Here is a 23,737-nt window from a genome sequence, read left to right on the forward strand (position 1 = left end):
CTACTGCACTCGGCCTGCTCTCTGTTGCATAACTCTCACCTTTACACTTCTCTCTTCTTCTCAATCTTCTATTCCTTCTTCGCCATCCACACATTGAGCATCCGGTTCTTATACTGGGGACTTACCTCACTTGCTTTCTTCATCTTCTATTCTACGTCAACCCACAATAACAACATTTCCATCTCATCACCATGGCCCCTCAGGAGAAGAAGTGGGATGATTCCGCCGAGCGCGACCTCTGCATGTCCATGATTTACTGCAACGCAGAAAGCGGCAAGGTCCGTCAGAACTGGCCTCGCATCGAAGAGGTCATGAGAGGCCTTGGCTACACGTTCACCAAGGACGCAATGTCGTAAGTTTTCAACCATCTTTACAAACTTTCATCTCCTTCTCTCCAAAGTGTATAGCCCATCATAGGTTAGAAACAGAAACTGACTTTCTTCTTAAAAAAAAAACACAGCCAGCACTACTCCAAAACCATCATGAAGGACTTCAAGACTCGCCACCCTGATATCACTGCGACCAGTCTCCCTGAGACTCCTTCGCCTGCTAGTGCTCGCAAGGCCAAGGCTGCTGCTGCAAAAGCCGATGGCGCCAGCACCCCTTCCAAGAAGCGAGCCAAGAAGTCTGCCGCCATGGTCCCAAAGGATGAAGACGGAGATGACGATACTGAGCTTGATGCGACTCCGAGCAAGAGAGTCAAGAAGGAGGAAAAGGTGACTCCTGTTAAAAAAGAAGACAAGGCAGCTCCTGTCAAGGATGAAGAAGAAGTTGCTGATGCTACTACTGAGACGTAAGGTAAACCCGCTTCTTGTGTTGAAAATAACACCTAGCACAAACTCTGCCCATTTTCCATTCTAATCTCTTTCTTCCCACCCTGTCTTCCAATAAAAAAGATCTACTTTGCAATTTCGAGCTAACATTTTTCGTCTTCTCAGTGCCGACGATAAGGACAGGGCTTTCCAGGCCTGGAATGCCAAAGGCCCCTCCGACGAAGAGTAGATTCAGAATCAGCTTCACAAACGCCTCATCTTCTTTTTTTCCTTCTGTTATCCTCTTAGGGTAGAGTGATATTGGTATACATCATCGGTATATGGATTGGCTAGAGAGGATTATATAGACTCTTTTTTTTTTTTTTTTTTTGCTTTGGAAGCTATTTATTTGCCAGCTACGGAGTGGTGGATGCGAGGTGCTATATACGCTGGTTAGTTAAGGAGGGATCGATATAAGTCTATATACGGTGACCAAAAGGCAAGGTTGCTTTAATACTACACACTCGCAATCCCAAAAAATCGGACCAGTGCTCTCGCCTATAATGAGTAAGAAAAGTCTCTAATTTGCTTCTGTATATTCTCCCGCCCGTCTGCTCGTTGTAGCCGGACCACTTAATTACGGTTATGCTTGCCTACCTATGCCGTCAGGAGACATTGGATGAAAGCGGTTCTTTCATCTTCAAGGCTGTTGTGTTCGCAGAAATCTCCCGAAAGAAATGAGATGGTTGAAAATACAGTACCATTTTACTAAAAATGGCTAAACAAACTAGATTCTCTATTTTGCAAGCAATTCATCAAACCAACCGTAAACTTCAAAGTTCCCAGCCCCAACGCCGCAACTGCATGGATTAAAAGACTAACATCAGGAACCTTATCATTTATCGTGGTGATCGACCATCTAGTCTGTTGCCATCGCTTGGTCCCTTCTTATCTGGGGCCTTGGACTTATCATCAGCGTCTCCCTTTCTCTTAACAGTTCCACGCAAACTTTGTCCTTGACCCGCAAAGTGTTGTTTTGGCGCCTTCTCTTGCGCCTTCTCAGCGTCCGTCTTTAACGGTTTCAGCTCGTATCCGAAGAAAAGCTTGTTGGGAGATAGACGAAGGGGCGCCGGGGCGCCGGTTCGTTTTTTAGGAACTGCGGTTGTCTCCACTGGCACTGGTGTAGCGGGCTTCGGTGTTGCAGTCTTACTGCCTTTCTTAACCACTCGCTGGCCTTCTCCGAGGAAATTGGTCGGCACGCTGGTCACTGACGGAGCGATAGAGCTGTAGTTGATGGCTTGTGCCATGGTCCCCTGACTGTGCAAGATACCACCGGCAGGCACGCCTCCCATAGTACTCCGTGGAGTGCTTGTTCCGCTCTTCTTCTCGGGCTCAACGTAGCCAACGGGTGCCGCAAACTCGACCGATACGTCGGTTTCAATCATACTGACGCCCATCTTGTCCGTCTCTGGTTTAACATCCAGAACCGCAACATCGTAGACGTCATCGTTGTATTCAAAGTTGAAAATATCGCCCTTTGTTAAAGTTGCAAAATTCCTAAAAGCTTTTTCCAATACGGCCTTCGGATCGCTAATCTCGAGGAAATTAACCGATTGGGGCTGAAGCTTGACCATCCTTGCGAGCTCCAACGAAGTAGTTCGAATTTGAATCATGTCGCCAACGTCCAAGCCTAGTGTTACCATCATCTGTCAAAGGTCAGCAACAGAAGTAACAAAGAGAGATCCGGGTATCGACTATACGACCACTCACCCACTGGGGAATATATGCGCGACCTTCTTCGGCAATGAATTCCAAAACTCCGGCATGTGAGTGCTTGCCCTTCTCGCCATTGATCATCTCCATCAGCAGCGGCCACTGCACATGGAGCTTGGAGACTTTGTCAAGAGCTGATGGTGGAAGAATAATCTTGGATCCGTAGTTCAACTCTGGGCGCTCGCTGCCCGGCGCCATGATGACGGGATAACATCTGTAGTATTCGTCGAAGCGTTGGATTATGGGTCGTCGGCCATGGCGTGCCATGCCATAGGGGTCGAAGCCGAAGCCAGACTTGGATAGCATTAGCCATTAGAAACACATGGATTTGGGGTGCGAATATGCCAACTTACCATTTTGGCGTGATGTAGTAAGCAGGCGATTAAACGATAGATACAGCCAGGCTACCTCGCCTGCGCGTTCTCGAGAAGGACGCTCAAAAGAAGCTCCGTCCGTTCAACTGCCTTTGTATCTTGGCGTTTCTCAAGTAAGAATGACTATTGCTGCGCTGGTTGCTGGTTGGTGAAGCTTGAGATGTCAAAGTCAAGAAAGGCGGAAGACGTGGGGTTCGCAGTGGAGGCAGCTGTTGAGTGACGCAGGTACATACATACCTTTTATCGCAGCTGAGATAACGCCAAAATGTTAATCCCGGCATGCGGAAACTCTCTTACTGCTCCTAACGCCAACGAGTCCACCACTGAGCTGCTGCCTGCCACCACGTCATCTTTACTTTATTAATCATTTAGAAAACAAATTGCTTGTTGAATTTACTGCATTCGAGCTACCTCTTTGCTCACACGGGAGAACAAGTGGCGATTGGCCGAGTCGTGTCGTCACCCCCCGGAGCACCATGTCTTCCCGTTACTCTGCAGCGCGTCCGAAGCGAGCTGGCGAGGACTTTGCTCGAACGCATCACAGCAACGAAGAGGACACAAAACGAGTCAAATTTGATGTCCGCAACCCGTCCATCTTGGCGCCGGACGCGCGAGAAGATGACGCAGTTCTGGATGCCGACGTGATTGGTGGCAGCCATGCTACGAAACGAGGCGCCGTAAACCTCGACGGCTACGACAGTGATTCAGACAATGAGAACTTCAATGCGCGAGCGGGAAGTCGCAAGAAGGGAGATGTGAATATTCTTGAGCAGCTGGACAACTACGACGCAACGGCTAGCAGCGCCAACGGGCGCCCGGACAAACCGATCAACGAAGATGACGATGACGATGACATGTTTGCGGCGGAGAATGACGAGGAACAAGGGAAAGAGGAGGCCGGAGAAGACGAACACTTTGAGAAGTCTGGCAGAAAGAAGAAGAACGTCAAATTCTTGGACAACGCCCAGATCTATGGCCAGGAGAAAGGGAGCAAAAGTGGAGGCACTATCCGCCTAGACGAACAAGAAAGCAGCGATGATGAAGAGGACTTGGAGCTTGCGATTCAAGAAGAGGGAGTGGATGAAGAAGTGGGAGCTGGCGGCTTAAAACGCAACGCACCCAAAGTTGAGGCTTTCAATCTTAGGGACGAGATGGAGGAGGGCCGATTCGATCAAGATGGCAACTTCGTGCGGAAAGCTAATGACGCCGATGCCGTCCATGACAGCTGGCTCGAAGGCTTGAGCAAAAAAGAAATGAAGAAGGCAGCGGCGGCGCACGAAAGACGCGAGGCTGAAGCACGGGAGAAGCGCATCGAAGAGGATGGCGTATTGGTCTCAGAGCTACTGGCAGCGCTGATTACGAGGCTGGAAAGAACCGAAACACCCCTGGAAGCTTTGGCACGGCTAGGAAAAGACAAGCCTAAAACCAAAAAGATACCCAAGTGGAAGCTCAAGAAGATGAATAAGGGTGCAGAAGCTATGGAGACAGATCAGGAACCAGCAACGGACCCGAAACAGGCGGAGATTAAGGAAGCAATCGATGCCATCACAGACGCGGCTGATAAATTATTGAGCCGTGGGCACGAGGAAATCTACGACGAAGAGAGAGAACTGCTGGTCCGCGAATATCGACGCGAGACGGGAGAAGACTGGGTCGAACCCAAAGTCGAGTTCGCGGCCGAGGCTGAGGCTCAGCCAGCTTCAGCTGCAGCTGCAGAAGACGCATCGGCTCGGGCTAATGGCACGATGTGGGAGTTTAGGTGGACAGATGGACGAGACAATGCCGCAAAGCAAGGTCCTTTTGACGGCCCCGCGATGAAAGCTTGGCAGGATGCCGGATATTTTGGTCAGGGCGTCGAGTTCCGAGTCGTCGGCACAGGCGAGGATGCGTGGGCCGCTTCGGCAGACTTTTCGCGGGGACAGCTGTGAGCGAACGAAGAGACTGAGGGCGTGAAGAGGACCAAACAAGCGAACGGGTAGAGCCGCTTCTCCAACTCTCCAGGTTCCGGTAGCTTGTCTCTGTGCCGGGTCGACTTGTGAAAGTGGGAACTTTGGATCGAGAAAAGCGAACAGGACGATCTCGTTGGTCCTCTCAGAGCAATCAAAAGCTCTGTAGCATCCGTCCCGGCGCCTCAGCCGCGGCTAAGAAAGGCTCCGTGTGCTGGGGACGAGAATGACAACGACCGGCTGTGTTCCTGGAACTCCCGATCTTGACGGGGCCGATCTGGGGTCGCAGGCTTCTCCAAGATCCCACAAGCCGTAACGCTCCGGCGCTTGATTCCGCAGTGGCCCTAGGGGGAAGCGCGATGGCAGCCGAGCTTTGCCGCCTGCATATTGACACAGGGATTGTATCGAGCTGATGGTTGCCGTGCAATAAGTGGTGTTGTTGTAGGAGCGAAAATGAGGGCATCGCCAAGCAGCCCGCGCAAACTCGAGGTCGCCCGCAACAACGAGAGGTTTTCAGGTACTTCGTACCTACCTAACATATGCCAGCTATGGGACGTTAGTACTAGTAACTACATTGGGAAACCAGCTCGATGAGCGATTTCTATTATTCATCATTTCTGCTGCTCGCACACGCCACTGCTGCACTGCACCCCTTATCATATCCGTATCAAGACCTATATCATGCGTACCCACGCAAGACGTGCGTCTACTGCCCAGGTGAGGCCACGGGGGTGACAAAAAGGGTCAGCTTGATGTAACTCATTTTGCTTGCCATCGCGAGCGTTGCCGGAGAGCTATTTTACGAAACTTGCTCGCCGTTCATCGGCTTCGTTTGGCTCCTTTGACTCCCTGTCTCGTGTATTCAGCTTGACTGCCTCCGTGATATTACCAAACCTGATAATTAATACGGCCGCGGCAGCCCCGGCGAAAAAAAGCGTGGGATGGCTAACTCGGCCAATGGGGCGGATCGCAGGATAAGCCCGGGCGATGTTTTTGAGCTCTCGCTCGGCCTATCCAAAAACATCTGCCATGACTTCATGATTTCATAATCAACTCCGACGTCCCAAGGAGATGGCAAAAGCAGCTCAGAGGGAAAATATCATAATTCCTCATGATCAGTCCTTTTTCGCCTCTTGTTGTATATTCCAAACTCCGGCCGGCGGCGCTGCCCGGTGGAGCACAGCCTGAAATGACAAGACGGCAGCCGGGCCTTTGTTGAGAGGCGAAGTTCCCGCCTAGGGCAGTAGAAAAAAGCACCGCCCCGCCGGAGACGCCCCAAAATTCGCGAAAACAGCGCATGTTGGTGCCGGGTCCCAGCCTTGTGACGGGCTTATTGGGCGGACTAATGCTATGTAGCTCTCCCTTCGCAATCGAACCTGCGTGTTGGTTCAAGGCTGCTCGGTGAGCTGGTTTTTCTCGTTCCCCTGGACATTGCAAAATGGAAGAGGCTGGTTGGATGATAGGAGGAGCACGTTTTCTCTTGGCTTGCTCGCTTTGAGTCTCGAGGCCCGAGATTAACAGTCAGGATTGGGACGGATTCGGCGCCCTAATGATGATGACGGTGCGTGTTGGCAAAGGACACTATGTAAGAAGATGCGCGTTGGATTGGTAGGAAGACGTATTCTGTATGTTGCTGCCATTGCCAAACCTGTCGTTTTGCAACATCACGAAGCTCCTGTCGTAGTATTAATAGCAGTCGTGAGTATTTTGTTGGGCTCTAGGATCTGCTAGTCTAGATGCAATCATCGTCAATATCAATCTGCAAGCAGTAGTGCCTGAAGCTAATTCGCGTCCACTACGGCCCTTCCATTCCATTCCATCCATTCCTGCTAGGAGGAGCTACCGCCTGGGCATCCCACCCACTGTGTCGAGGCAGTAGCGGCTTGGGCGCCGTACAGTATCGTTTCCAATGATCCGTCCAGTACCGGCCACTCTTCCCGCTCGCTGCAACCTACCAAGATGCGGCCTGACCCCCCCCCTGTTCGAGCCGTTGATTCCCAGGTGGCGGGCCCCAGTCTTTAGACGCGCTTTGCCAAATGGCATGGATAGCGCTCATCCGATGCCGCATCACGGTTGGGCCAGAAACACTATTAATCTTTCGACTGCTCCCCTCTCCTGATCTTTCTCTTCCCTCCTTTCCTCTCCATAACCACTCCTCAGAGACATCGTCCTATTACTCTATCTTTCAAACCACAAACAGGTTAGTATAACATGACATGGTCACGATAAGCCCGGCACTTCAACGGATCAATGTTTCTGTTTCCATCCATCTGCCCCTCTTCCCTCAGCTGCTATCGCCTCTAGCTACCCCGCTAGGCTCCTCTGCGTCACCTTTTTTTTTTCCTATTTACCCCTCCTTGCTCCCAGCTCCTACACACAAAAAAAAACTTACTCGGAAACAAAACGCCATCAAGCTTAAGCTTACACTCAAGCTCTCAATCACAGTTCACAAAACCGCCATCATGTCTATCAAGGTCGGAATCAACGGCTTCGGCCGAATTGGTCGTATCCTGCTCCGCAACGCTCTCGAGAAGCCCGAGCTCTCCGTCGTTGCCGTCAACGATCCCTTCATTGAGCCCACCTACGCTGTGAGTTGCGACCCCTCGCTTTTCTGTGCTGGTTTCTGTATATCCTCAATATATCTCGATCACCCTCCGATTTCTGCCCAACCAAAATAATTGCATTGCGGCAGGCGAGATTAGAGGAGGGGGGAAAGGCGATGAAAAGAGCTGGTGCTTATGAAGGCTGCTTTCGGCATTGTGGGGTGTGATTGCTTGAACATCGCGATGTCGCGAAACGAAGCTTTACACTTTCTACCAGGCTTGGCCTTGCAATTTGCTATTTTCATCGTCAATGGTCGCTGCGTTAAATGTCTTGAAACATGTTGAGCTTCAAAACAATTTTACGCAGCTCCATCTCGCCATTACCCCTCACTAGCTACAGCTGTTCCACTGCATGGCCGCTAACTGAGTTATTATTAGGCCTACATGCTCAAGTATGATTCCTCCCACGGTCTCTTCAAGGGCGATATCGAGGTCGATGGCCAGAACCTCGTTGTCAACGGCAAGCCCATCCGCTTCTACTCTGAGCGCGACCCCGCCAACATCAAGTGGAGCGAGACTGGCGCCGAGTACATTGTCGAGTCTACCGGTGTCTTCACCACCATTGACAAGGCCAAGGCTCATCTTAACGGCGGTGCCAAGAAGGTCATCATCTCTGCTCCTTCCGCCGATGCCCCCATGTTCGTGATGGGTGTCAACCACAAGGACTACGACGGTACCCCCACCGTTCTCTCCAACGCCTCTTGCACCACCAACGGCCTGGCTCCCCTTGTCAAGATCGTCAACGACAACTTCGGCATCGTTGAGGGTCTCATGACCACCGTCCACTCCTACACCGCCACCCAGAAGACCGTCGACGGTCCCTCTGGCAAGGACTGGCGTGGTGGCCGTGGTGCTGCCCAGAACATCATCCCCAGCAGCACTGGTGCCGCCAAGGCCGTCGGCAAGGTTATTCCTGCCATGAACGGCAAGATCACCGGCATGTCCTTCCGTGTCCCCTCTGCCAATGTCTCCGTCATCGACTTGACTGTCCGCCTGGAGAAGGCTGCCTCATACGAGGAGATTACCAACGCCATCAAGAAGGCTGCCGATGGTGAGCTCAAGGGTACGTAAACATGTCAACTTCCAATTTCCAAAGCAACAAAAAACTAACTCTTCCATAGGAATCATGGCCTACACCAGCGACGAGGTCGTCTCCACCGACATGCTCGGCAACAACAACTCTTCCATCTTCGATATCAAGGCTGGTATCTCCCTGAACCCCAACTTCGTCAAGCTTGTCAGCTGGTACGACAACGAGTGGGGTTACTCCCGCCGTGTCCTCGACCTCTTGGAGCACGTTGCCAAGGTCGATGCCTCCAAGAAATAAGCGTTTGACTCTGACTAGATGGGCCCAGGGGTGGGCGTAACTATATTGTCAAGACGAAAAAACAACCACCAGAAAAAGACAAAGCAGGGTGCAAACAGCTACCGCACGCCAGCATGAAGATAGACCTCATGCTGTTATTTCCGAGCTTGGAACTGAAATGGAGAGAAAAAAGAAACTCCGAACCCCTTGGGGAAAAAAATTAATGCCCTTATGGATCTGGCGATGCAAACTTTCTGCTAGTAGCTTTAGCTTCATAGGCTCTCGTACATAATGAGCCTATATAATAGTATCATGGCCATGATAAATAGAGCCAATCCGCTCAACCACTTTTATTTGTCCGTTTGTTGCACTTGTGACGTCTTATAGTTTGATACATGGCAGCTGATGAGAACTTTTGCCTTGTCAGCATGTTCAACAGAAGCTTGATCAACATCCCAAGTTGACTGTCTAAGACGGGAATTGGTATTTTAAGCTACCCATCTCCAATGTTCTATTTTCTGATTTTGCTAGAAGATTACTCACTTTTGTAGTATCTAGTAAATTACTGTAAGAGTCACGATGTAAGTCTACTTGAGGTGGCAAATAGTTGCTCTCGAGATTACGTTGACGAAAAGCCCCATGGCCTTGGGTGCTTGTACTGGGCACGAAGAGTGCCAGCCCACAGGAAGGAGAACAGTATTCTATATGCTCTCTCTCTACAAGACATCACCTTGACAAGTTTGAAGACAAGTAGCGCCGATGATAAATCTTTGCGTTGCAATTGTTCCCTGTCGTTATGCGACGGTATATACGTGCTTAAATCTTCCCTTTGTGATAAGATGCTGCCTTTACCATTTCCTAAATGCAATTCCTTCCCTTCCAGTTCCTTGCCGAATGTCCATTTCAATTTCAATTGATACGTAAAATAGTCGCTCCATATAGTTGCTTCCACTCAAGTGGCTCTTGATGCGAGCTTAGATCTCAGCTGGATTGGGCAGGCTACCGATTCCGATGTCGAAAGACCTGAAATGGAGAGAGAAAATGAGACAGGTTAGATAAAAACGGCTCTGACTGGTTGTAAGACTATGAGATTTTCGAAAAGGGATACTTACGAAGCACTGGCTCTGGCGCGCTTCGAGGGACGAATTGATGGACTGTCCATCTCATCGTCCTCGGCGGCCTGCTCCAACTTGAGCTTGACGTCGTCGTCCTCGTCGTCCTCGTCGAAATCCTTCTTGGCTGGAGTGCGGCGCTTGCGAGGAGTAGCCGCCGGCTTGCGAGGAGTGGCGGAAGCCTTGGAGGCTCCAGCAGCGGACGGATCAGCCGCGGCGACGATTCCATTGGTGTCGCGAGCCTTGCGCAACTTTTGGACATGTTGACTAGAGCAGAAGAGAGGGCACAAGATGTTAGCAATGCTCTTTTGTCGTTTGAAAAAGACAGATGTAAGGCCTTGTTGAGGAAGAGAAGAGAAGAGAAGAAAAGGTTGCGTGTAAGTACTTTATGGCATCGTAGCTGTAGCTATATCCGCGTGCTTGCATCCGTCTGGTGACTTCAGTCAAGAAAGCCTTGCCGCCTTTGATCTCATCAATGACGCACAAGAGAAGCGCTTCGTGAGCAGCCGCGTCCCAGCCTCGAGTGGGCTTGCTGCCCGATGGGGTGGCATCTTTGGACTTTGGTGCGACCATTGTAGCTTGGGATGGCAAAGAATGAACTTTTGACTGATGAAGAGTGGGAAAAGAAAAAGGTTGAGAGACTTGGATGGAGATGGTTGATATGATTGGGATGATGAGTGAGTGCCGAAGAAAGAGAAGTGTGTGACAAGATGGAGAGAGTGTGGTGCATAGATATGTAAGGGGATGGAGTAGTGCACAGGTCAGATAAGAGTGAATGCAGTGCCGCAAATGGGCGAGCAGTACTGCCCGTCTTTTTTTTTTACTCTGCTACGCATTCTCTTCTCCGCCCCAGCTGGCAGAGTGAAGCACAGGTGCCAGGGGTGTTGAATGCAGGCCGATCAAGCGAGGCCTCGTTGCCATGGGTGAGCAGCCATTGGTGAAATGCCATTGGCCCAAAATACATGCATCAACGTACCGAAGCGCGCCCTCGGAAAAGGTGTAGCCCATCTTGCTGAGATCGGCCATGACTTTGGCCCATTGCTCGGAAGAGAGGCTCAGGTTGCAGAAGGTAGCAATGAGGATGTCTTGGTGGACTTGGGGGCTCCATTTCATGATTTGGCGAGAAGCAGACATGGCTGGCGATGTTTGGATGCAGACGATGGTCTTGAAGTTGAACAAAGATGGGTATAAAGAGGAGTTTGTCGTGTTTTTGTAGGTGCAAAGGCTGAGAGATGAAGGTCTTGGGATATAGAGATGCTATAAAAGAGTGAAGGAATGGGACAAGGAAAAGAAAAGGTGATGAAAAGACGGAGATTCAGTGAATTGAGAGTAAGGAACTTATAGAAAGGCATGCTTTATGCCGCTCCCTGCCGCCTGCACATGACTTTGGTTTTTGGGGAAATGGCTGTAAGCGGTGAAGACTGTTGCATTTTGGCAAGAAAATCACAACCATGTGGTAAAGTGAAAAAGAGCAAGATAGGGAGGGAAAAGAAGCATGAAAAAAAAAACCAGTAAATATCCAACTAGTATAGAAAATAGAAGATATTCCTTACCGGATGGCGCTCCACGAGGTATCGTAGCCTCGAGAAGCAAGAAACTCGACAATGGCAGTGTTGACCTGCGGGTTGAAGCTGTTGGTATGGTTGCCCGCTTGGTAAAAGGCGACAAGCAGGTCGTTGAGGAAGTCGACCTTGTCCCAAGCCGGATTCGAGGCCGAAGCAGCTTTGCGAGGCATGGTGGATGTTTTGTTTGTTGAATCGAGATTGGCACAACGCGTTGGTTTATTTGTTGATTTCGTCTGGGTTTGAAGGCCTGCAGTTGTTTAGGCTGTGGATTGGGTATTGGTGGTATATGTAGTGGTTGGAAGCAGATTGGAGGTGTAAGGGTGCCGACAGTAAGGCGGATGTAAGGCTTTGGGGAGAGAAGTGAATTGGGTTTAAGAGAAAAGTCACTTTATGCTTTTATCTAGCAGGTGAAGGATAAAGGTATTCTAAAGTGATCAAGGAAAAGAAAAAGCCAAAGTATGTCTGATGAATGCAAGAGCACAGGGTAATCAAGACTGCAAGCACATAAAGGATATTGTAACATGGAAAATTAGATATTTGTGCTTAAATGCCTTGGAAGGCCTCAATTCAATTGCCACTTTATCTCAACTAGGTGCTGTTTTATTTCCTGCAGCTACTACCTCCAAGTTCATCTCGAGATTCCCTTCCACGCAGCTACTTTCTCCAATCTTGACTGTAATGCACCGATATCTGAGCAAATATGATTCCAGATGGCAAACAATAAATGTCCCTTATTCCTCAAAAAGCAAGGCAGGTATAGCAGATGGGCACCTGGAAGAAGCTTCCCCAAGGTAAACCCTAACCCTAAAAGCCTTAGAAAGGGTCCTCGCCACGCTCAGCCTTGAAGTTGACGCTGTCATCCTCTTCTCCCTTGCCAGAGGGCGATTCCACAGCAGTGGTGGTGTCATCTCCAGCGTCAGCGTCAGCTGCGGCGGCATCGTCGTTCTCCTTCTTGGCACGACTGCCACGGGCTCTGCCTTTGGTTCCAGCACGGCCGGTGGGCGTCTTGCGGACCTTGCTGGGAGTCGAGGCGCCGCCGGGAGAGGCGTTGCTGCCCTTCTTCGGGGTGACGTTGGAGTCGATGCCGAGCTTGCGCTTGACTTGACCAAAGCGAACCTGTAAAAATAAAGTTAGATGAAATGAAAGATGGGCATGGTGGGGGAAATGGATATTTCTTAGGCTGTAGGAGACGAACCTTGGCGACTTCGGCGTTCTTGAAGCCTTGCTCTTGAGCAACGGCTTCCCAGTCAATGTCCGCCCTGTTGCGGGTGTGCTTGACAATGGCGAAGAAGAACATGGCCTCAGAGGCGGTAGGCTCTGGGCGCTTGGTAGGGGTTTTGTCGGCCATGGCTTGATTCTTTGTGCTTTCTTGGTTGATGAAAGGAGGACTTGAGGATAGGCTTCTTGCAGGCGAATGTCAGTAAAGGAATGGAGTTGGGAACAATGTGAATGTATTTTTTTTTTTTTTAAAAAAAAAAAAGGAAAAAGAAAAAGAAAGAAGCATCCAAGAAGACCTGCTTGTGAATTCAAGATGGAATAGCTGAAATGCTTTACTTACTTGATAGTTTGTTGGTGAGCAGGGAGTGAAATCTGCTCCAAGTGCGCGGTGCGGAAAAAGCTTGGATATGTTTGTGTCAAGGTTGAAAGAACAAAAGAAGGAGGAATGCGAGAAAAGCAGGAAATTTATGGCTGGGTTAAATAGCTGTTACAAAAAATCGAAAGAATGGCCGTGCTTTTACACCAAACGCCAGCTGTTACAACTGGCGGTGTACTTTGGTATTAGCAGCTGTTGAGTTTATGCCACTCGGCTGCAGAGTGAATCACACATGCAGTTCATGAGACAATAGAATATATTAACAATGTATTGGCATTTGCGGTTATTGGGGTTGAATGGCTTTGAGAGTTTCTTGGATGAGGGTGGCAACCCTTGCCCAAGTTGAATACTCCAATAGCTTATTCAAGAACTAATATAGATAAAAAAGGCAGAAACGCGTATCTAATAGGCCAGCCTGCCTGAGAAGGATGCATGTGCCTATTGAAAGGATTATGCTAAGTTGTTGCAGCTAATATTCAGTTAAGAATTATTCTTTCTACAAGATTTGCGTTACATCATCACAAAAGCAAGGAGATTGTGTTCAGCGCTCAATAGCTGGCTTTCCATTTGGTACTACTAAGCCATATCAGAATCTTGATGGCTTGATGGCTGAAAAAAAAAATGAAAAAATATAAAGAGGACGGATCTTCTTGATCCTTTTTGTCCTCGCTAATTATACACATGCTATTATAAGCCCTTATAGTAATTTTCAAGTCTTCCAAATCCCTAACCGATCCGTTCTTCTCTCCGTAGAGAGGAATGGGGATATATACCCGAAACCCATTGGCCACCCGCCGTGGCTAGAAATCATCAAATCATGAAAGCAAGTTTAACCGCGCTCCGTACTTCCTTGGAAATATTTTTTTTTGGTCGACTTTTCTGTTTTTATATTCATAACACATCGCTTGAAAAGAAAAGAAAAGTCAAATGAGATGAGTTTAAAAGTGTCGGTCGTCCCAGTCGCCACCGAGAGGCTGGGAGCTGCCAGTTTGGGATATACCCTGACTGTTGACGTCTCCCGTGGCAAATCGGTTCAAGTCAAAGGCAGCGTCGAAAGCGTGGTCATGGCCGACATGGCTCATGAAATCCGAGTTGCCATCCAGAGGAGGGAACATCAGACCATTCGCAGGTTGAAGATCTTGGAGGACAGAAGGAGAGATGGAAAGGCCTTGAGCCATGTCATCGCTACACGGCGTGAGGAAGCGACCGCTGAAGTCGTCCCCGTCTTGGAGGTAGGGAGACGCATCATCCATGTAAGGAGATGTGAGTGACGCAAAAGACTCTGGAGAAAACTGCAGCTGGTTGTTAGTCGCATGTAGCAGACGTTGTGTTTCACAGCCACTCTTACCAGAGGATACGAAGAGATGTTGGATGAGCCGGGCTCTGGCTTGATGGGCGTCTGCTTCTTGGACTGTGTCTCCTTCTTCGACGCCTTGGAAACTCGGTTCTTATCTGATGGCTTGCCTCTCTTTGTCGGCTTGTGGCCGGTGATTGTCGATCGAAAGCGGGAGAAGCGCATTCTGGCAGCGTGGCCATTGGCAATGGGCTCTATGAGGACGGGATCGGCGGCTACTTGGCTCCAATCAATCTAGAAGAGAGGACGAGTTAGAATCTTGATCAGTTGTAGGCTGAAGAGATGTAAAACCTACGTCTCTGAGATTCTTCTGCTTCAGGATGGCGAACAAGAAGCGGGCCATGGCATTGTCGCTGTTAGGAGACATGATGACAAGCTTGTTGCGGAATGTGTTGTTTGTGTTGAGGAAATTAGGCGAGAATTGCACGAGTAGAATCAAGGCCCGAGTGGTGTAGCTCGAAGCAGACGATATGGCAAAAAAAAGCTGAATATAGAACAATGCCGAGCTGCCTGGCGGCTATTACTGCATCTAGGCCGAGAAATGTGGCGATGAATCCGTGAGTTGCGAATAAAAGAGCAAGACAAAAAGGATAGCGAAATATCGAAGATATCGTCGGATGGCAGAATTCGGATGATGAGATTAGAAGCTAATAATCTATCAAAGAGGTAGAGGAAGTAGGCGAAGAGGAGGGAGATTCGAAAGTGCGTGAATGATATACAGATCGAGAACCGAGGTGAGGCAGAAGTGAAGGTCAAACTTGAGGCTCTTCCTATTGACAGCCGAGAAACAATACGATTCTCAAAGCACAATGACGATGACGAAAAGACGAGCAGGGCTTCAGACTAGATACTCACGGGTTGGGAGCCAAAAGAGAGAGAGAGGACGAGGCCAGGAACCAGCAGGACAGCCGTCTCTTATAAACGGCCTCAGCTAGCGGCAAAAGGCTCGATAAAGTCACCTGCAAGGATCCAGGAACGAAGCTCCCCCAGCAAGGGCCCCCTCGTTCCCCATCTGGTGTTACATTTGCTTCGCTCGTCTCGTTTTTTTGCGTTTTCACTACTTGCCGTCGGGCTGAGAAATCCGCATGCCGGATGGACGCCCCCTCCCAAAAGGCCACTGATGTCTAAGACCAAATCAGAGATGCATGGATATCTTCTGGCCTAGGGCCTGCGGTTGCCTGGATCTGGGCGCTGGGCTCCGGCTTTTGGAGGGAGAAGCGGGTGGGACTGGACGGGGCTGCAGCGCGTAAAGTGGCAGGCCATCCGCTAAACAGGGATGGAGGGGGTGCGCTGAAAGGGCCGCTGTCAGTTGGTGTGGCCCCCCTGTAAGCCACTGGTGGACGTTGGCTGACTTCTGATTAGGCGGTGCGACAGAGTAAAAGCGGGAGACGGTGGCGACAACTGAATGGACTACGCATCGAAGAAGAAAAGAGAGAGCTTGATTTGCTAGTTGCTTCCAAATCTCGGAATCTTGATATCATGTTTAATTTTGTTTTATTTCTCCGTCATAGGCATCAATTCAGATTGCTTTGGGACTGCACAGGCTCTGAAAATGAAATTGGTGCGACCGCATGTGCCAAGCAAGCGCCTGCGTTCCGAAGCAGCCCAAATTCCAACGTCACAGTCAAGTACATGAAAACGAATCAATCACATCTAACAAAAAGGATAACGCAAACCAGGGGTTCCTCTTCCGGCATAAAGAAAAGAAAAATGAAAGTGAAACTCCCGTGTGACTCATCTAATTATTGCCCAGCAAAAAGCAAAGACTAATGCGAAGGCGGTAAAATTGCGCATGCAAGAGGAGGGGCGTTGCGATAGAAAGAAGAAGCTTTTGGCGAGCGAGCGCTGCTCCACGCAGCGATGCTCATCCTCTCGACTTTAATTGGGCCAACCAAGATGCTGTCGCAAGACTATCAATTAGCCTGGTCGTAATCATGATACTCAGGGCCCGTCAAACAAGCCAATTCTGATGCTGGCAATTGATTCAAGCGCAGCATTCGTCTGCCTGTATAACTATCGACAACCTCGCTCGCTCGCTTTGCCTCGATTCAGATTCATCCAAAATGCTGCGCCTTCCTGCCAGCCGTGAGCGTAGCAAATGAATCATTACAGGCCCCAACCAAATCCAGCTAGGGACATCCCATTCCCATCCCATCCTCACCGACCGGTCGTTTTCATCGCCCTTGTTTGTGTTGCTCGGAGCTAGCGGGTTACCATGCGAGGAGGGGCGAAGTTTGGGAGCTTTCTGGAGCATCAAAAGCTGCCATTTTCGAGTTTCAACTTCACAACCAGACGGCGCAAGGAAATGCAGAAAATTTGCGAAATTATGAAATCAACTATTTAAAACCCATTGATGCCACTTTCACCAGCCTCCATGGTCGCATCCGGGCGTCGCAGTCAGTCTGGGCGTCGTGGAGGGGATTCGGATGAGGTGCGTCGGGGAGACGCGATGGGGCGCGAAATTTTTTGGGGAAGCAACGAAGGGACCCACCTGCTGCGTCGCCAGGTTTCCGCGAAAGCACGTGAGACCGCTTGGACTGTGGGGCTGTGGGCAATGGCCAACCAGAGGCGCCAGACGTAAGACGCGACAGGGAGGCCAACTGAGGCCCTCGTCTAGGTAATGTCGCTGTGCTCAGGGATGACGTGAACTCGTATCTTGGTAGGGGATCTGCCCGCAGGATTAGTAACTGGCTTTTTGCTGCTTTCCCAGATTGCCGTTGGCGCTGCTGTGGCTCATTAGATGCGAGATATAGGCGTTGCTACGTATCTCTCGCTCTGTACCACTGAGTCTACCTGCCCGTCTAAACGTCGTTGCTCGCCAAATCTCTGCTATTATTGCATACATCACCCAGCACCCTACCAGTAATTCTCCCATCTTGGTATATACTGCCACTGCCTCTTACCTGCCATGCCTACCCAATGCAGCATCAGGTCCCTTGGTATGATATGGAATACGGGATATCCCGTCGTCCTACATTAATCTTGTTGCATCGTCTCTGCTGAGCTTCTTCAAACCACTTCTGCTCCTACACATCCGATATCCACTACAAGCTAGTACATCGACAGCCTTTTATATTTTCCATGGATCAGCGGCACGGCTCAGTAATAAGCTATATTAGTATATTCAGTGTATAGACTCTGTCTGTCTACAGAGTAGCTTGGCTCGGACGCATTCAAAATGAACGCATACGCGCGCAGATTGTAAGTCTAAGCATTGATGGCATTGTCCGGTAAAGGCCAGCACCTTGCGTGTTTTATATACAGCTCGGCGCCAAATAAGCTGTAATGCTGAATTTTACACTGTGATTACGCATAACTATCGAGTTTTTGCACGATAATTACGTGATACTGTATGAAATTCATACAGTATCACGTAATTTACTTCCTTTTTTTGCGACCAAGGCATAGACGGTGCAAGTGCAGATCTCCCTGCGTCCCATTAATAATGTTTCTGCGTTTTTGACTCACAGGCCGGGGCTCCAGCGAGCTGTGGCATTACTTTCGTCCGACTGCTTGCTCGTTTCGTCCGGCGCTTGCTCGGGGCTCTCGTACTGGCGTCATCAGCTCTTCTCTGGCGACCAGACTCGAATCAGGCCGTTCCCCTCTATTGGCGCTAGAGCAAAGGGAGGGAGGGAAAAGGAGCAGAAAAAGGAAACCTTGACGGGTAAACCCCGTGCCAACGCCGGCTAAGTCGCAGCATCGCCGCCCCCAAGATGCTACATGCCGCCCTCAAGTCGCAGTCAGGCTTGTAATTTCGACGGACAAGGCAGAGGGCATATTATAGGCGCTGGTAGAAGCACGCACTCGCCTTTTTCAGCCATCCTGCAGCTTGTACTGCGCGCTGAGTCGGCGTTTGGCGGGCCACTTACACAGCATGCATCTGCCGGCTCCCACCACTTACATGCGCGGACTATCTCTTGATCCGCGCCCCGGCCATCACATCTCCCGGGTGCACGGGCCTCCCATCCCCAACATCCTTTCTGCGTACATCCGTACCCCGTTCTCCCACTACCAATTTTGCCCTTGATTGCCCTCTGCTCTTAACAGCTTCTATCTCACCGCTGGCCACCAAGACAACCCAGCCTAGAGCATCGACGACCCACCGCCCTCCGGTACTCGCTTGTTTACCATTTTTTGGGCTTGTTTGTTTTTTGCTGCATGTGTCCTGCTGGGCGGTGATATCATTTCGATACTATGAACAAGAACTGGAATGACAGGGCAGATAAAGATCTGTTCTTCACCATCTTATCCGTCAAAAACATTGGCGTGATTAGCGGAGCGGAATGGACCACCATCGGCAATTATATGCGCGGCCTCGGCTATGGCTTTACCAATGAAGGATGTCGGTAGGTACCTTTTATAACGATCCATTAGCCTGTTCATCATCCAATTCCACCTGATCCCAGCCTCGTCCGTGCTCAATTGGTTACATGAGGTCGCAGTCGCGTGAGCTTTGACGTGGCGAGTGACTGTCACACACATTGCGAATGGATGCTATTCAGACCATTCGTCTATCAAGATGAGACCAAAGACGAATTGCTTCCATTTGTACTTTGTACCTGATTCCTTCTTCTCAGCCATACCCATCTCTACTGCTATTACATGCCCTCTTGCATATGTACCTATCTACTTACACCAATCATACTCCTGCCGCGTAAATGTTTCTTTCATGCTTTCAAGATACAAGGGTGATGAGCAGCATCTACGTGTACATCTTCACTTACACCAATCTACGACAAATATCACCACTGACACTACATGACTGTTTCTTTGGTTCTACAGTAGCTAACGACTTCTACACAGACAGCACTTTCAAGGGCTCAGGAGAGCCCAAAACAAAAATGAAGCTGATGGCTCTCACTCTGATAGCGCTAGGCGCGCAGACCCAACCCTGAATCCCATAACGAGAAGACCAGGCCCTGGTCGAGGCCGCCCTCGCAAGTCACAAGCTTCAGAAGCAGCTCAGCCCGGCACAAACGATGCTGATGGTACTGCTGATGCTGATGCCTCTCCCACTGCTGTTCCTGTTAGCGCTCCCGTTACCATCTCTCCTACTGCCCCTACGATGCTTCCTGTGCCTATGTTGCCAGGGCCTATGGTGCCTAATAACTCTATGCCCGGCCAGGGACCAGAGATGGCCTCTCATGCCATGCCTATCCAACAGAACCAACATCCGCAACTTCAGTCTCAACACCCCCATCAACACCAGTTTCAGCATCAGCATTTTCAGCAATTACAACATCAGTCTCAGATTCCACCCCAGCTCAAAGAGGAGATGCTCAAAGCGGAGATGTCTGAAGGCGTCGAACTCTCTGCTCAAGCTTCAAATCATATTGATTCCAGCCATCTAGCCGAGTCCGAGGCTGACGCTGAGGCTGACTCGGCAACTTCTCAAGACCAACTTCAGCTAGATACCGTACAGAGTGGCGATGAAGACCCAGATGAACATCCTGCCAAGCGCCAGAGACTGGATCCTCATGACCTAACCCAAGATTCAGCTCTCGACGACGAGGCCGTTTTAGCTTTGGCTGCGCATAACGGCACAGATGCGACAGACCCATATCCAACAGAGTAAGCCCTGCTGATCTGCTGCATGTCTACTGCCGTGACTAACAAGAGAATAGTTTTGGATACCGAGAAGCATAGCATACTCTTGAAGCTAGAAGTTGAAATAGACCCTTCACATAGCATTTCGATATATGTGAAGGGCAGCATATTTGCTAAACTTTGGCGCGTTCAAGCGAGCTTATTTTGCGTCTGTTACCTTTTGTCCTGGCCATATCTCCAGCAAAGGAGATACTGCCGATAATTCGCCTTGTGTTTTGCAGCCTCTCAATTCCGAAACATCGGGCATTCGCTTCTTTTTTCTTACTCTTTTTTTTTTTTCGATTTGGCATATAATTTTAGCGCTTCTTGAAGACTTGAATGATCATATGATTTACAGCCATGACCTTGGGCAATGCCACAAAGGAAATGGCATGGCGCAGATGGCATGATATGCAGCCGGGAGTGCAAACGGGTATATTTATTAGAGCTTTGGAGGAAATTTTACTGGCAAGTAGATTAGGAGCTCACAAATTGGGATACTTTCATCATCATTTCTAAACCATCAGCCTCGTGGTCATCTGCTCTCATGAATCCTCTGCTTTGTTTGCTTCAGCGACTACTACTAGTATACTCACAGCATTTTATGCCAGTCAATTCGTCATGCTCCTGCGGCTGGCAGCTGGCAGCTGGCCGAGGAGCCACTCACTTTGACCGCCCGAACACTTCACTTTCACTCTGCCGCTGGAGCAAAGTGATATGGTGCCCAGGGCTTAGTTTCTTGGGAGTGGATTTTTCTATTTCTTGCGCAGGCACAGCCTTGCTCTTTCTATGAGCTGCATCTCCATCCCGTCATCCACATCTCTCACATCACAACACTTCTCTTTCTACCAAGACATCTATCAGCTCAGAGCTTCTTAATTCAGCTACATCGCTGCTTTATACGAGACTATCCACTTGGCACAATTTTACAACCAAAGTAAGTTTCATCTTCTCCTCTCTGAACCGGTTGATGCCATCTGACCATCAGCTCCAGATTACCTACCATTCATCCACCATGCCTCCCAAGAAAGCAACGGGCTCCGACACCGCCTCCATCAGCGGCCTCAGCGAGACCGAATTCCGCTTCATCAAAGCCATCTTCGACAACATGACCCAAAAGCCCGACGCCGACTGGGACAAGGTCGCCGGCGACCTAGGCCTCAAGGACGCAAAATGTGCCAAGGAGCGCTTCCGCCAGATGTCTGTCCGCCACGGCTGGCGCCCCAGCGCCCAGGCCGCTGCGCCGGGCAGCAGTCTCGGCAAGGGGAAGAAGGGCAAGGATGTCACTAGTCCTTCTGGTGATGGCAAGGTGACCAAGAAGCCAAGAGGGAGAACCCCGAAGAAGGCGGTTGTCAAGAAGGATGAGAGTGAGGATGACGATGAGAAGAAGAGCGAAGAGGATGACGATGTTAAGATGGGTGTGAAGTCGGAGGATGAGGATGGTGTTCCTTTTTGAAGAGACTTCGAGGGGGGGTTTTTATTTTGTCATTGCCGCCGGTATTGCTGCCACCGAAGGAAATATTTGGGCTAGTAAGATGCCGAGTATGCTGATATATTGAAACTGGATCGCATAAGACACAGGTCATCTACGCATTTGATTCACAATCGTTCAACTACACAACCCTTCTGATTCATTCCTTTGGTGTAATTTAAGCAAACAAATTGTTGATGCTATCAACTGTCGAGTTCACAAAAACCAACCAGCCCAATATAACAACTTCCTCGTCCATTACAGGACCCTTTGCATCGTCATTAGGTGAATGAATGTGGTACGATTGAAGACACTCTCTTTCTTTCGCCAACTTTAGTCTTGGGTTTGTCCCTTTTAGAGCACAGAGCCAGTACCGCTGGTGAGAGTAACTGCCACTCATCCACCCGCATGCTCGACACTCTGCCACCAGGTGTCAAAGACTGCCAGGCTGGTTGCCACGGCCACAAAACAAATTCACCCTTGTTATCAATTCGTCTTGACAGCCGCTCGAAATTTCCAAAATCCAGACGCGTCATCTCTTCTTAACCACGCGAAGCGAGAGAAGTCGGTGTGCAGCAGACAATCTGCGTCATATCATCATCTCTCTTCCCCTTTGCACACGCACTTTCGATCCTCGTCTTTAGCTACAGCATTCAAATATTGCTTGGTAATTACAATCTCGATCTTTCCTTGGTTCAATTTCTTTTGTCGCTTTTTCCTTGATCCGGCATTTTGTGTCTACTCGTCTTCAACGAATCTCCTGAGCGGGAAGTGAAGCGGTCAACTGTCCAACAGCCACTTCACTTTCACCGCTGCATCCCTCCTCACACAATTCTGTGTCTTGGAATTTACCGTCTTCACTTGGACAGTGGCAAGCTTCCGCTCTAACTGCCTAAGGCGTCCACCTCACCTCCTCTCTCCTCCGTTTAGGAATTCCCCTCTCGTTTCATCTCTTCTGTCCCACATCCCCCTCTGAGCTCTCGAGTCATCGTCCACACATTTGCTCATTTTCAGTTTCCAACAGATAAAATCTCGACAATTTACTTTGTGCGTCTCTATCTCCTGTTTATTTCTTGTCGTATCGCTCTACACGTTCCTCTCTGTCTCCGCGACAACATCCATTGACTACCCTGCCATCTGTTCTTCACTGCCGGCCTATCTATCATCGCCCTTCGCAAAACTGTTTCATCTCGAATATTACCATCAGTCACTAATACTGTTCGCAGTCTCAAACAATACATCTCGCTTTCATCATGTCTAAGCAAGATCCAGCTGAACAAGTCCGCTTCCTTGTGTCCTGTATTGGTCACACCACTAATGGAAGAGTAAGTTCAGTGGCGACCAGCTCCATCATACCCTCTACAACAGTTTCTTCTAACAAACTTCTACAGCCCGACTTCACTCTTGTCGCTGAAGAGCTCGGAATCGTCACCAAGGCCGCCGCGTAAGCTATTCTGACCCCGACTTAGCGATTATATGTCTAACAGCTCGTCGTTTCTTCTGAGCAGCCAGAAGAGATATGAGCGGATGCTCAAGGCCAACGGAGTGAATTCTTCCAAGCCAGCAGCTGCCAAATCCGACGCCGGAGATGACAAGACGCCGACTACTCCGGTCAAACGCAAGCCGGCTGGTGCGTCTGGAGGCAGCGCCAAGAAGAGGGCCAAGGCTACTAAGAAAGAAGAGAGCGACGATGATGTGAAAGATCCGAAGTTGGTCTCCAAGCCTGCCAAGGGTGTGAAGAAGGAGCCCAAGAAGGAGCCCAAGAAGGAGCCAAAGGATGAATACGAGTCACCTCTTTCTGGTAAGCTGATTTTCTTCTCCTCGAGCTTGACAGCTTTATTATAATATCTGGCTAACATTTTACTTTAGATGCCCCCGACTCAGGCGCGGACTCTGACGCTGGCACAAGCTTTGACTCGACCTAGACTTGCTGCGGCTGTGCTCTCTGGCTGAACAGCAAGCCAAGCTTCAACATTGTAATGCAATGTTTACTTATTTCCCTAGGAGTACATCGAGTGGCTCTGACGATTTGGAAACGTATCTGGCCTGGTTGGAGAAACAGAAAGGCCCCAAGTATCGAGAGAGGATATGACACAGGATATTGCCTGAACATTTGGTTTGGCATGGATTTACGTAGTGAAGGACCGCTAAGTCATTTCAATTGAAAAGGTTTACTTTGAATTGTTGGCATTGTATGTGAATCGTTAGCATTGAATACGAATGCCGTGAGGGTGAAAATGCATGTGCTTGGTGAAGTTGTCTCTACCGACACGAGATCGAATAGAGTAACCGAGTCGTAAT

General features: G+C 49.6%; 12 protein-coding genes across 13 annotated transcripts; 6 read left to right on the forward strand and 6 right to left on the reverse strand.

Annotated features, from left to right (window-relative positions):
• Positions 1 to 46: 46 nt before the first annotated feature.
• Positions 47 to 1,002, forward strand: TrAtP1_000410 (uncharacterized protein; the record flags this gene model as incomplete). Its single annotated transcript, XM_014091694.2, has 3 exons — positions 47 to 352; positions 461 to 793; positions 939 to 1,002. The coding sequence occupies exons 1-3, from the start codon at positions 192 to 194 to the stop codon at positions 1,000 to 1,002; spliced, it is 558 nt and encodes a 185-aa protein (XP_013947169.2). The 5' UTR covers positions 47 to 191.
• A 187-nt stretch (positions 1,003 to 1,189) lies between these two features.
• TrAtP1_000411 (uncharacterized protein) lies at positions 1,190 to 3,092 on the reverse strand. Its single transcript, XM_014091693.2, has 3 exons — positions 2,879 to 3,092; positions 2,523 to 2,819; positions 1,190 to 2,458 (listed from the first exon to the last, which is right to left on the reverse strand). The coding sequence occupies exons 1-3, from the start codon at positions 2,879 to 2,881 to the stop codon at positions 1,652 to 1,654; spliced, it is 1,107 nt and encodes a 368-aa protein (XP_013947168.1). The 5' UTR covers positions 2,882 to 3,092; the 3' UTR covers positions 1,190 to 1,651.
• Positions 3,093 to 6,554, forward strand: TrAtP1_000412 (uncharacterized protein). The gene has a single exon (XM_014091692.2). The coding sequence runs from the start codon at positions 3,376 to 3,378 to the stop codon at positions 4,825 to 4,827; it is 1,452 nt and encodes a 483-aa protein (XP_013947167.2). The 5' UTR covers positions 3,093 to 3,375; the 3' UTR covers positions 4,828 to 6,554.
• A 408-nt stretch (positions 6,555 to 6,962) lies between these two features.
• On the forward strand, positions 6,963 to 9,102 carry TrAtP1_000413 (uncharacterized protein). 2 transcript variants are annotated; one of them, XM_014091690.2, is made up of 4 exons: positions 6,963 to 7,045; positions 7,291 to 7,433; positions 7,827 to 8,511; positions 8,570 to 9,102. In XM_014091690.2, the coding sequence occupies exons 2-4, from the start codon at positions 7,308 to 7,310 to the stop codon at positions 8,773 to 8,775; spliced, it is 1,017 nt and encodes a 338-aa protein (XP_013947165.2). In that variant the 5' UTR covers positions 6,963 to 7,045; positions 7,291 to 7,307; the 3' UTR covers positions 8,776 to 9,102. The 2 variants fall into 2 exon arrangements, with proteins under 2 accessions (XP_013947165.2, XP_065966639.1); XM_066110567.1 differs by lacking the exon at positions 6,963 to 7,045 and having other exon boundaries at positions 7,222 to 7,433.
• Positions 9,103 to 9,728: 626 nt separating this feature from the next.
• On the reverse strand, positions 9,729 to 10,439 carry TrAtP1_000414 (uncharacterized protein; the record flags this gene model as incomplete). Its single annotated transcript, XM_014091688.2, has 3 exons — positions 9,729 to 9,777; positions 9,867 to 10,133; positions 10,252 to 10,439. 3 exons carry the CDS (start codon positions 10,437 to 10,439, stop codon positions 9,729 to 9,731), a joined length of 504 nt encoding a protein of 167 aa, XP_013947163.2.
• Positions 10,440 to 10,694: 255 nt separating this feature from the next.
• TrAtP1_000415 (uncharacterized protein) lies at positions 10,695 to 11,000 on the reverse strand (the record flags this gene model as incomplete). The annotated part of the gene is made up of 1 exon (XM_014091689.2): positions 10,695 to 11,000. One exon carries the CDS (start codon positions 10,998 to 11,000, stop codon positions 10,695 to 10,697), a length of 306 nt encoding a protein of 101 aa, XP_013947164.1.
• Positions 11,001 to 11,221: 221 nt separating this feature from the next.
• TrAtP1_000416 (uncharacterized protein) lies at positions 11,222 to 11,601 on the reverse strand (the record flags this gene model as incomplete). Its single annotated transcript, XM_066110568.1, has 2 exons — positions 11,222 to 11,240; positions 11,420 to 11,601. The coding sequence occupies 2 exons, from the start codon at positions 11,599 to 11,601 to the stop codon at positions 11,222 to 11,224; spliced, it is 201 nt and encodes a 66-aa protein (XP_065966640.1).
• Positions 11,602 to 12,004: 403 nt separating this feature from the next.
• On the reverse strand, positions 12,005 to 13,063 carry TrAtP1_000417 (uncharacterized protein). The gene is made up of 3 exons (XM_014091554.2): positions 12,990 to 13,063; positions 12,627 to 12,834; positions 12,005 to 12,547 (listed from the first exon to the last, which is right to left on the reverse strand). The coding sequence occupies exons 2-3, from the start codon at positions 12,777 to 12,779 to the stop codon at positions 12,245 to 12,247; spliced, it is 456 nt and encodes a 151-aa protein (XP_013947029.2). The 5' UTR covers positions 12,780 to 12,834; positions 12,990 to 13,063; the 3' UTR covers positions 12,005 to 12,244.
• A 504-nt stretch (positions 13,064 to 13,567) lies between these two features.
• On the reverse strand, positions 13,568 to 15,235 carry TrAtP1_000418 (uncharacterized protein). Its single transcript, XM_014091687.2, has 3 exons — positions 14,675 to 15,235; positions 14,374 to 14,613; positions 13,568 to 14,317 (listed from the first exon to the last, which is right to left on the reverse strand). The coding sequence occupies exons 1-3, from the start codon at positions 14,744 to 14,746 to the stop codon at positions 13,964 to 13,966; spliced, it is 666 nt and encodes a 221-aa protein (XP_013947162.1). The 5' UTR covers positions 14,747 to 15,235; the 3' UTR covers positions 13,568 to 13,963.
• Positions 15,236 to 18,333: 3,098 nt separating this feature from the next.
• Positions 18,334 to 20,486, forward strand: TrAtP1_000419 (uncharacterized protein). The gene is made up of 3 exons (XM_066110569.1): positions 18,334 to 18,725; positions 19,183 to 19,950; positions 20,004 to 20,486. Exons 1-3 carry the CDS (start codon positions 18,574 to 18,576, stop codon positions 20,023 to 20,025), a joined length of 942 nt encoding a protein of 313 aa, XP_065966641.1. The 5' UTR covers positions 18,334 to 18,573; the 3' UTR covers positions 20,026 to 20,486.
• TrAtP1_000420 (uncharacterized protein) lies at positions 20,479 to 21,530 on the forward strand. Its single transcript, XM_066110570.1, has 2 exons — positions 20,479 to 20,902; positions 20,960 to 21,530. The coding sequence occupies exon 2, from the start codon at positions 20,981 to 20,983 to the stop codon at positions 21,419 to 21,421; it is 441 nt and encodes a 146-aa protein (XP_065966642.1). The 5' UTR covers positions 20,479 to 20,902; positions 20,960 to 20,980; the 3' UTR covers positions 21,422 to 21,530.
• An 882-nt stretch (positions 21,531 to 22,412) lies between these two features.
• On the forward strand, positions 22,413 to 23,527 carry TrAtP1_000421 (uncharacterized protein). Its single transcript, XM_066110571.1, has 5 exons — positions 22,413 to 22,483; positions 22,663 to 22,761; positions 22,828 to 22,880; positions 22,945 to 23,237; positions 23,306 to 23,527. Exons 2-5 carry the CDS (start codon positions 22,690 to 22,692, stop codon positions 23,359 to 23,361), a joined length of 474 nt encoding a protein of 157 aa, XP_065966643.1. The 5' UTR covers positions 22,413 to 22,483; positions 22,663 to 22,689; the 3' UTR covers positions 23,362 to 23,527.
• Positions 23,528 to 23,737: the final 210 nt, after the last annotated feature.

This window comes from Trichoderma atroviride, chromosome 1 (genome assembly GCF_020647795.1).
Source record: "Trichoderma atroviride chromosome 1, complete sequence".
Taxonomy (NCBI): domain Eukaryota; kingdom Fungi; phylum Ascomycota; class Sordariomycetes; order Hypocreales; family Hypocreaceae; genus Trichoderma; species Trichoderma atroviride.

Coding starts and splice junctions, on each gene's coding strand:
- TrAtP1_000420 (XM_066110570.1), top strand. CDS start 20,981: ATGCCTCCCAAGAAAGCAACGGGCTCCGACACCGCCTCCATCAGCGGC.
- TrAtP1_000418 (XM_014091687.2), bottom strand. CDS start 14,746: ATGTCTCCTAACAGCGACAATGCCATGGCCCGCTTCTTGTTCGCCATC. Junction 14,614..14,674: donor AGCAGAAGAATCTCAGAGAC/GTAGGTTTTACA, acceptor CCTCTCTTCTAG/ATTGATTGGAGCCAAGTAGC. Junction 14,318..14,373: donor ACATCTCTTCGTATCCTCTG/GTAAGAGTGGCT, acceptor AACCAGCTGCAG/TTTTCTCCAGAGTCTTTTGC.
- TrAtP1_000411 (XM_014091693.2), bottom strand. Junction 2,459..2,522: donor GCGCATATATTCCCCAGTGG/GTGAGTGGTCGT, acceptor GACCTTTGACAG/ATGATGGTAACACTAGGCTT.
- TrAtP1_000419 (XM_066110569.1), top strand. CDS start 18,574: ATGAACAAGAACTGGAATGACAGGGCAGATAAAGATCTGTTCTTCACC. Junction 18,726..19,182: donor TTTACCAATGAAGGATGTCG/GTAGGTACCTTT, acceptor ACTTCTACACAG/ACAGCACTTTCAAGGGCTCA. Junction 19,951..20,003: donor ACAGACCCATATCCAACAGA/GTAAGCCCTGCT, acceptor ACAAGAGAATAG/TTTTGGATACCGAGAAGCAT.
- TrAtP1_000421 (XM_066110571.1), top strand. CDS start 22,690: ATGTCTAAGCAAGATCCAGCTGAACAAGTCCGCTTCCTTGTGTCCTGT. Junction 22,762..22,827: donor GTCACACCACTAATGGAAGA/GTAAGTTCAGTG, acceptor AAACTTCTACAG/CCCGACTTCACTCTTGTCGC. Junction 22,881..22,944: donor ATCGTCACCAAGGCCGCCGC/GTAAGCTATTCT, acceptor TCTTCTGAGCAG/CCAGAAGAGATATGAGCGGA.
- TrAtP1_000412 (XM_014091692.2), top strand. CDS start 3,376: ATGTCTTCCCGTTACTCTGCAGCGCGTCCGAAGCGAGCTGGCGAGGAC.
- TrAtP1_000417 (XM_014091554.2), bottom strand. CDS start 12,779: ATGGCCGACAAAACCCCTACCAAGCGCCCAGAGCCTACCGCCTCTGAG. Junction 12,548..12,626: donor AGAACGCCGAAGTCGCCAAG/GTTCGTCTCCTA, acceptor TTATTTTTACAG/GTTCGCTTTGGTCAAGTCAA.
- TrAtP1_000413 (XM_014091690.2), top strand. CDS start 7,308: ATGTCTATCAAGGTCGGAATCAACGGCTTCGGCCGAATTGGTCGTATC. Junction 7,434..7,826: donor TCATTGAGCCCACCTACGCT/GTGAGTTGCGAC, acceptor AGTTATTATTAG/GCCTACATGCTCAAGTATGA. Junction 8,512..8,569: donor TGCCGATGGTGAGCTCAAGG/GTACGTAAACAT, acceptor ACTCTTCCATAG/GAATCATGGCCTACACCAGC.